General features: G+C 32.7%; 1 protein-coding gene across 1 annotated transcript; it reads left to right on the forward strand.

Annotated features, from left to right (window-relative positions):
• The first annotated feature begins 970 nt into the window (after positions 1-970).
• LOC131058598 (organic cation/carnitine transporter 3) lies at positions 971-3,114 on the forward strand. The gene is made up of 2 exons (XM_057992332.1): positions 971-1,615; positions 1,766-3,114. Exons 1-2 carry the CDS (start codon positions 1,195-1,197, stop codon positions 2,947-2,949), a joined length of 1,605 nt encoding a protein of 534 aa, XP_057848315.1. The 5' UTR covers positions 971-1,194; the 3' UTR covers positions 2,950-3,114.
• The last annotated feature ends 7,900 nt before the right edge of the window (positions 3,115-11,014 follow it).

Genomic DNA, 11,014 nt, shown 5'->3' on the forward strand with positions numbered 1-11,014 from the left:
TTTTTATTTGGTAATTTTAAAATAAATATACCTTTTCAAAAATCTTTATTTATTTAAATAAATGATTATTAGTATAAATTAAAAACAAATAAAAGTTTACAAAAATGTATAAATTTATTTATATTTACTGAAACACATTATTATTAGAAAAAAAATTATCAGTCTTAAAAAAAGTAACTTACATTTCTTATGATTTTTTGTTTTTGTACTGTCACATATCATTCACTTAACTGCTTATAGCTATTGATCTAGTTGTGGCCCTGATATCTAATTAAAGATGTTCTAGTAACAGTCAACTCAAAATCGCTAGTATTTGTTGACAAATGTCCCAATAATGAGTCAACATGACAATAAGATGACAGTTATTAAAACTATGTTATCTATTGGTGTACTTCCCGTATCAGAACCATTATGCTAGTCATTACACCAACTAGACAGCCTTCCATGCTTGCTGAGATATGACTGCTATTTGGAGCATTCGGACTTGACAGAAGCTGACAATTGATGTACGGATGCAACAGGGTAGTTAAGATTATATCTCCAACATTGAAGATGTCGGATGACAGATTATAAACAAATCAATATGCCAAATATAATATCGAGCAGCCTAGCAGGTACATTCTCCAGTCGTCCTCCATGGGCACCACAGAAAGATTAAAACAAACATTCTTACTATTCGTGAGAAAATTGTGCTGCTAGACCTTTTTTAAGATTGAACAGAGGAAAATCTTGCTGCTATTCAATGATACTTGGAATATCTTACAAAAACTGTGTAACACGACAGAAAGTTAATCGGTCAAAATTCTACAATTTATGGATTCTGCTTCATTTGTTAGACCCACCCAAAAGAAATTAATGGAAGTGACTGAAAAAAGAGAAGGGAGTACTGTGGCAAATGGACAGTACACCATAATGAATGAAATGGATAGCCCACCATAATACTTAATGCAAACTATTAATGAAGATTGAATTTGATTAATACAGAAGGGAGACGTGGAAATCAAACCTTTAAAAGGAGTTTGATGTTTACCAAGGCGGCTGTTGTTCTTGAAGTCTATTTAGTGCCAGGATATTATACTTTTATGTCTTTTCTTGTATGGATTCATGCATAAAAGTCTAAAACAATCAAAAACCAACTCGCAAAGACCTTATTTCATAGATTTACAGGCTTTTGGGTCTCTTAGATAGCCTGCAATGGATCCACCCATCTGGGAAGAGCAGAAGCACAGTGGTAGTGATGAGCTAATCCAAGTGCAAGAAGTTGAGAAAAACATGTTTTCTATTGATGAAATAATAGAAACATATGTTGGGGGTTTTGGACCAGCTCAGCTGTTCCAAGTGGTAATTGTTGCCTTGGCTTGGGCATTTGATGCCCAGCACACCTTTGTCACCATTTTTACTGATGCCCAACCTTCATGGCGCTGCACTAATGGGAATCAAATACCAGAAACAGAAATATGCACTCCACAATCATCAATATGTGACATGGACTCAACACTGTGGGAGTGGGAAAGAGGAAAAGAGGTGTCTGTCATATCACAGTGGAACCTTGTTTGTGCCAACGCCATCCAAGCAGGCTTTCCTTCTCTGTTTTTCTTTATGGGATCACTACTAGGTGAGTTCTTAAATTATTTGTTAAAGATCAGAAGGCTCTTCTTAAGCATCAAACAAGAACAGAGTCAATAAAATAGGATCTTTTGACTGTGAAAGTAGGATCTTGAGTGTAAAAACTTATGAAAATCTAAGACAAAGGAGGCTTTTGCAGGTTGTATAATAGTAGGACCGTTGGCAGATTCTTGGCTGGGTCGTAAACGAACTCTGGTGTTTTCCACTATGATACTTTCATTAATGGGCCTTTTAACCTCTGTTTCACCCAACATTTGGGTCTACTCTTTCCTCCGAGCTCTCACCGGTTTTGGCAGATCCTCCACGGGAACTTATTGCCTGGTTCTCTCTACTGAGCTCGTTGGTCGCCGATGGAGAAGCCTTATTGGTTTTCTTGTATTTTTCTCCTTCACCTTGGGATTTCTTTCACTTCCAGCCCTCGCCTACCTCACCAGAAATTCCTTTTCCTGGAGAAACACGTACATCTATATCTCCATACCTCCTCTGGCATATTCTTTGCTGCTGCTGCTTTTCATTTGGGAGTCCCCCAGATGGCTTCTTCTCAGAGGAGATTCCCAAGAGGCCCTGAAATGTTTAAGAAAAATGGCAGAACTGAACGGAAGAGTTTTGCCAGAAAATGTAGGGATACAAGACTGTATTGCAGAGAGCCGAACGGAGTCTTCTTTATCACTGTTGTGGACAACTCAATGGGCTCGCAGAAGACTTATGTCAACAATGGCGGTGGGCTCTGGCCTGGGGCTCATCTATTATGGAATGCCCTTTGGAGTAGCAGGTTTGGACTTCAATTTATATCTGAGTGTCACATTCAACGCTCTCTCAGAGATTCCAGCGGCCATTTTCTCCAGTATTATTGTTGCTAAGTCTGGGCGTCGAAGGGCAATTCTAATGTTGACACTATTGAGTGGCATGTTCTGCTTCCTGTGTGTGTTCTATTCACTGGGTATACCAGATATTCCCAATTCAACTGCAAACAGAAAGAATTGGGCACAGATAATTGCTGAAGTAGGAGGGTTTTTGAGTGCAGTTACAGCGTTCAATGTTATGTTGATTTATTGCTTGGAATTGTTTCCATCGAGTGTTCGAAACTCGGCCATGTCAATGCTTAGGCAAGCCATCTATGCAGGGGCAATTGTGAGTCCAGTAATTGTTGTGATAGGCCATAGCAACACAGCTATTTCCTTCGGTCTATTTGGAATTGCAATAATTTTAAGTGGTTTGTTTGTATTGGGCCTTCCTGAAACTAAAGATCGGCCTCTGTATGACACTCTGGGAAATCAAGAATGTCAGGAGACACTCCTTTCTAAATCACCTTTGCTTCCATAGCCACTTTAAGGACATTTGTATTTGACTACTGTAAAAATGTTGGCTGCTTCTGTAGAGTTTAAGTAGTAGATTGTAGCAGGGCATTTTCAAAGGATTTCCAAAGGACTGAAAGCACAAACATTTTTGTCGAGCTTTGTCTTGTGAATAAGTAAAGTGTGTTTGGTAGATTGTTTGGCCAGCCTTTTGATTGATCAAATTTTCTTCTATGTGATACAGTCAACAATGTCTTGGATTAATGGGAGAATTTATGGGCTCCTCTCAAGTGAAAAAGTTTGTGCTCTGACATTTTGCTAATCTGTATATTTTTATTGATGGAAGCTGTTTAATGGGAGAGTTTATGGATTCTTCTCAAGTGGAAAAATTTGTGCTCGACTTTTTCAGATCTGTATAATTTTATCCCATTATTGATTGACGCTGTTCAAATCTATTTTGGAGAAACCTTAATTGTGCACTGGTTGATTTTTGCTAGCATTATATCCAATTAGGATAGTCTCATAATGAAGTTGAAGTTGATAGGCTCGTTCTCTGCTGTATTTTGGTGTAGTTTCTGTCAGCTGGCTCCTTTCAAATGATGTTTTTCCTTTACCACAATGGATCGTGGTCTTTCCTCGTGACGACCGTCTTATGATAGGGTGACGATCAGAGAATATACTATTTGATCAGAATCTTTAATTAATTAATGAAAATTAAAAAAAAAATTGTATTCTATTTTTTTGAGGGGGGGTTTTCAATTAGGTAATTAAGAATTTGGATCAATTGTTCATTCACATGCATTTGATCATTACCAAAATGGTACATACATCTACTTGCTCCAGTCGTTGATCCTTAAATAGACAAAAGTAGGATGTAACTATTCTCCACACAAAAATAACATATCCGACTATTATTATAATATCAAATTTATCACATCACATGAATTTGATCATACCAAAATGAGACACACCCACTTGCTCTAGTCGTTGATCCCTACATAGATAAAAATAGGACGCAGCTATTCTCCACACAAAAATAACACATCCTACATATGCCAACATCAATTTTACCATACCACATGTCCTTCTACTATTTGTTTTTCAAAAATATAAATTTTGATTCAATTTATTTTTTCATAAATGATGACTTTTTTTTATATTAAAAAAAATTATTTTATAATATTTATTATTTTATTTTATTTATCCAAAATAATTATATATATAATATATATCAAAAATGATATAAACACACACACACACACACACACACACACACACATATGTACATGTATGTATATGTACATGTATATATATATATATATATATATATATATATATATATATATATATATATATATACATGTATATATATATATATGTACATGTATATATATATATATATATGTACATGTATATATATATATATGTACATGTATATATATATATATGTATATATATATATATATATACATGTATGTATATGTATATATACATGTATGTATATGTATATATATATATATATATATATATATATATATATATATATATATATACATGTCCATATATATATATACATACATGTATATATATACACATACATGTATATATACATACATGTATATATACATACATGTATATATACATACATGTATATATACATACATGTATATATATATATGTACATGTATGTATATATATATGTGTGTGTGTGTACATGTACACACATATATATACATGTACATGTGCATATATATACATGCATACATATATGTATATGTATATACATGGATGCATACATGGATATACACACACATGTGTGTGTATATTATAGGATAAATGATATAAAAAAAAATCGTTCTTTTATCTAATTGTATTAGTAAATATAAAATAAAATTAGGATTTGACATTGAGATAAATAAAATAGTTCTTAATATAACTTTTAATTAAAAACAAAAGTAAACAATGTGATTGAAATTAAATACTTAAATAATTCAAAATCAAAATAAAATAACTCTTATGTAATGAATTAATATAGTAAATATAATAACTTTTCTAATTAAATGAGATAATTCTTCAACAATTAAAATAATTTTAAGTAAAAATGTAGCTATTAATGTTATATGTATATTAATATTTATATTATTATTAAGAAAATAATAAAATATATTATAATATTATATTAACATAATTATTATAATATTGATATATAAATATAATTATTATTAAAATTAATATTTAGATTAAATTATTGATTATAAATTCTATAATTCTTCAAATGAAAAAAAAATTAAGTAAACAATATAAAGAAAATATAATAATCATTAAATAATTCATAAATCAAATAGAATGATCATTGAAAAAATTAAAAAACCTAAAATTGGGATATTTGCATAATTAATAGGTACAAATGCCATTGGAGCTATTAAATATTTTACAAAATTTCTCAATTGTTGTAGTTGTTCTTTGATTTATTTTTTAGTTTCATCTTTAAAAATTCTCAACTTCAAATTTTCAATGATAGAGTCTAGATAGGCCGCCTCTTCTTCCCTTTTTTATTTACCCAAATTAACTTACATCATTTAGCAAGAACAAAAGTAAGAATAAGAATAAGAAACATTAAACAAATAACCAAAAGAAAATATTATAGAAAAACACATAACATGAACAACCCTTGAGTCTTTAACCATAGCAAAGAGTGCCCAATTACTAAATTTTAGATAATCCATAACATGCAATATTAAGCTAATAAGCAATATCATCTCTCCAAAACCTTGTATAAACTATACCTATGAAATTGTAATTGACGTGCAATATTCATTGGCCCCACCTAGTCTTACATCAATACAATTGAATTCATTTTGATAATTCCACATTGATTGCATGTAATAAGAGGTCATTTTTCAAATAAGGGTGTATGTGCCTACTAACTAACTCTTGAATAGATATTTGTAATGGGATATTAATTTTTTTACCACTAGTCCTAAATCATATGAAAACTTGACTAAAATTCTAAAGTCATACTATAAGAAATAATTTCATCACATATCTAACCCTCTCCACATATCTATCTATCTCAATATCTCTTTCTTTGCCTCCATCTGTTAGGATTGATGATAGTCCAAAGAAACTGAGAGGGGGAGGGGGGGTGAATCAGTATCTAACCGGTTTGCAGAATATTTAACTTTATTAAATATTTTGCATTCCAAAACAGTGTACCGGTAAACAAGAATTAATGCAGTAAATAGGAACAATAAAGACAACATAGAAAGCACACCATAACACAAGATGTTTAACGAGGAAACCCGGTGTGGAAAAATCTTGGTGGGATTTGTGACCCACAATATTCACTCACTGGCCAATGAATGGATATTACTTGCAAGAGAGGCTTGCACATGCAGGAAGGCCAACTACCTAGAGCTCATTGCTCAATTACAAAAGGAAGTCTCACTGACTTACAAAATGGATTATGAAAATCCAATATAATGTACTGCTACAATTCAGCATCTGCTATGCTAGGTTCAATACCGGTTTAAGCTCATATAGTAACCATAAACCTTATACAAAATATTTGCTCACCACTTCTACCATCATGCTACCTTATTCCTTACCTATATCAAAATGATTTACAAGACCTCATACATATATGAGTCTATTACAATATGCCATGTCGGCTTACAAAAGTTATTACAATTAAATACAATAAACAAAACTTTATTCCTGTCGGCTAGGATGTCGGTGAACATTGTTGTCACTGTCGGTGTCGGTGTCGGTGTTGGTGTTTGTGCCTGAAGATATCCACAAGGTTGTCGGTAAGTTGTCATCAATGACAACACCTTCAATCACCTTCAATTCTCATTGGAGTGTGCAATGCCAACAATCTCCCCCTTTGGCATTGATGGCAACACTCATGAGAAAAATCCAAAAACTGTATCCAAAAATGAAGTCCAAAATTTTACCAAAAATGTGTGCTCCAAAGTGTGTGCTCCCCCTGAGCAGATGATCTCTTCTAATGACCATTTTTCTCTATCCTACTACTCCCCCTTTGACATCAATGACAAAGGTTATCAAAATTGTCAAATGAGTGCAGTTTTTAGCTTGAACTTTGTAACCGGTTGGTTACAATCCGGAATAAGTCTACCAAGACCAAATTCAAGCTCTGAATAAACCTGTTACTATCCTTCATAGCTGCCTGAGTTCTCTGAATTGTACCGGTGAGATGATGCATTTGCACTTAAGCTCTCTGGCTTTTGCCTTTAACCTTTCCTTCTCTTTCTCTAACTTCTCCAAAAAAATTTCAAATCCAACAATTTCCTGTTCAATAATTGATATAGGTTCAGATGAACCAATGATATTATCAGCTATGTTATTAATCTCCTTTTAAACTTTGCTGACTTCTTTGTCAATATCCATTGTCAATAGATTTGTCTTGCAAGTATATCTGTACACTTCCTTAAACTCCGTAATTGTTGTGCTCAGTGCCAGTAAAAGTGTATTGATGTGTTTCGTGCACTTCTTTATTGTTTCCTCAAAGAATTTCTCTTTTTCCTTTTCCATTTTCTCCTTGAATGTTTCTTCATTTATTTGATCAATTGTTAGTATATTACCAGTAATGTATTTAGACAATGTGTCTAACTGACTCAAAGAATCCTTATTGTCTACATTGAATTTGGGTGCAATCAACTTAAGATTAGGAATTGTGTCATCAATTGCCTTATAGGCCAATGCATTATAGTTTGTTATTTTCTTTATTGAATCCAAAAGTACTTCAGTCACATTGGTGGGTCTAAATTATGTTAGTGAAGTACCGGATGTCTGCCCAACTACCTTTACAATCTTAGTGCTTCCGGTGTGAGTAACTTTGCCTAAATCGATCTTTGGTGGGTCAGTCTGTGTCTGCATTTCTACTAGCAAAGATTTTGGTTTCTCTATGGTTACCGGTTTCACTATCTCAATGTGTCCCTATGACTCTGTCGGTTTCTCTGCTTGTTTCACTGTGTTATCTACTACCGGTATCTCTATTGGTTTTTCTTTATTCTCAGCTGTTGATATCTTAGTTACTGTCTCTGCGGGTTTCTTTATGCTTGCATTGGTATTGTCAGTAACCATTTCACTAACCAAGGGTTTCTCTAAATGCTCAGTTTGCTCTGCCTGTACCCCAATCTCAATGTGTTCTACCTGTGTTCCAACCTCAATATTATCTGCCGGTTGCTCAATAGCAACATCTTTCTTTTCCTCTGTGCTTTCCTTATCAACTACAATATTAACCTCCTGAGTGTCTATGTTCATATTGTACAAAATTTCAGACTCGGGGTTTGTATCCTCATGTGGTGTATCCACATTCTCAGTAGTCGATGTACTATCAGTCTGTATCGGTGGAGTAACCAAAGGTGGTGGTAGGTTATCAGTTACTTTAATGTTTGGTAGTCCACCTACCTTGCCTTTCCCCTTGTCTATGTCCTTTTGATAGACTTTGAAATTTTTAGGCCTTTTCAGTTCTTCTTGTTTTTCCTTCTCAACAAAGAAAATATCCCATCTATCAGTTGTTTCTTCTGAAATTTCATTTACCCTACCAGCCATTAGGCTCACATGCCGGTGTCCGCTTGCAAAAACTAGCCTATTAGCTTCACTGATCAATTCATCAATTTCTTCAATAGATTTGACTGGATGTACAGCTAGAAGTTTCTCAATTTTAATTTTCTTATCTAGCTCCATAATTGCTAACCTCTTAGCATCTAACCGCCTATACAGTTCACTTGGTAAATCATCTACAACTTCTATTAACACTTTCTTATATATGTCAAGATGTAGGGTGATTTTATTCTCTATACTTTCTTTCTCTTCATTAGTGAATGTATCATATAATTTGCTCACATTGGATAAGTTGTCGTCATCAGTTATTTCATTCAGTAAGTTGTCCAATGGTGGTATAACCTGTTGCTTCTTTTTCTTCTTTGGTGTCAACTTATTTGTCGGTGGTCTCACTACCTGTTGCTTCTGCCTTGGTGTTCTAGTTTTCTTGGGAGGAGGAGAGGGTACCGGTGATGGTTTTCTCTTCCTATCTACTCTTTTGAATTCAGTAGAAATTTCACTGTCAGAGGATGTACCAACTGGTGAGAGATGAGCCTCTAGTTGTAATCCTTCTAAGTCACTTTCCTTTATACCAGTGATATTCATGACATTTTCCTTAATTTCCTTTACTTGTTTAGATGCAATCCTTATGTATTTTTTTCTTCTCTTTCTTTGTTTCAATGTTTGTACATCACTTTCTATTGATTATGCATTTCCAAAAACCTTTTCTTCTGGTTCTCTAAGGGCTTCTAGTAGGGCTTTGGCATAAATCTGTTTGTATTTTAAATCATAAAACCAAAACTAGACCCAAATTTGAAGAAAATTTATAAGAAATTGAAGATACCCGGATGGCAGATAATAAACAAATGGATTATACAGCACGCAATACAACGTACAAAAGTAAATAACTAAGCAACTTGCAAAGATCTTATTTCATAGATTTATAGATAGCCTGCAATGGATCCACACACCAGGGAAGAGAAGAAGAACAATGATAGTGATGAACCAGCCCAAGTGCACCAAGTTGAGGAAAACATGTTTTCTATTGACAAAATAATAGAAACGTATGTTAGGGGGTTTTGGACCAGCTCAGTTGTTCCAAGTGGTAATTGTTAACTTCAAGATAGCGAATTTCATTTCCTTTAGTGTCAATTATTCAATATGAGATTCATAGATTTATACAATCTAAATTAAATTTTTATTCTGAATTCTTGCAGGAGTGATCATTACAAAATGAGGTATGATAATAAATCATTTTAAGGCAGTTGAATCTAGTTAAATGAGATTGGAAATGGGCATTGTGATTTTCAAGTGATAAAGAAAATTGAATGATGAAATGATAAAAGATATCCCGCCCCTTATCTTAATGTCAAGATAAATATTTTGAGTTGTTTTGCATTGCTTTTTGGATGAATAGTACATAGTACATAGAACTCTTTGAGCTCTATCATTTTTTAAAATGGGCCCAAATGGCCTCCTTGATCAAAAGTTATTTCCTTCAAAAGTTGGGTCTCTCATATTGAAACTGCAAAAGCATCTATGACACAAAAGAGTTGTAAGAGGGGTTTACACTTGTCGACCAGTTTATTATGTATCATAAGACATCTCCGAATGAAAGCAATAGAACCAAAGTGGGAGGGAGGGAAAGAAGTGTCTTTCATCTCACAATGGAACCTTATTTGTGTCAATGTCATCCAAGAAGGATTTACCGGAATGGATTGTCCCTCTTGAGCCCTTGCCCTATTGTAGGATTGTATCTGATTACTAGTTGAGAGGAACAATTATAATCTTGGTTATTATTACTCTAATTTAGTAAGGAGAATTTTGAGGTGGATGGGTTGGGTAACTAATGCTCTTTAACTAGAGCATTAATCATTCATGAATTCTTAATCATGTCTATATTAGTTGACAAGCTAAGAACTAGGACTCTAGCTAGATGCAAAAAATAATGAATGGGTTTTAAGTAGGATTTGTTTGAAAAGGATATTATTTTCTTTGTGGGAGTTTTATCATTAATATGTTTTTGGATAAAAGATGTGTAACACCTATAATATTATTGAAATATTGAATGTAATTACAATATATTGAAGACTTTTATCATTAATTTTATTGGTATATATATTTTTTAAACTTCATATATATTTAAGATATTATTATATAAATAATTTTTAAAATTTCATCTTCAATATTTCAAATATAATATTCAAGCTCAACTTCAAAGTATTTTACTCATATTTTTTGTAATCTATTTCGATTGTAATACTTTCATTACAATATATAATATGGAGTATGAACTTTGACATATTTTGTATATATAAAAGGTTTACAATCATAGATTTAGATTCAACCAAAATGCAATCTATTTTGGAAAAAAAAAAAATTATAATATGACACATTATGTATTAAGAGATAATGATTTCTTTAAATAAAAATATTCTATAATTTTTTCGAATGTTGAAACTATATTTTTGACAACAATTTCTTATAATAAATATCAAATAAAATGAAATAAAATAAAAATAAAA

This window comes from Cryptomeria japonica, chromosome 11 (genome assembly GCF_030272615.1).
Source record: "Cryptomeria japonica chromosome 11, Sugi_1.0, whole genome shotgun sequence".
NCBI lineage: Eukaryota > Viridiplantae > Streptophyta > Pinopsida > Cupressales > Cupressaceae > Cryptomeria > Cryptomeria japonica.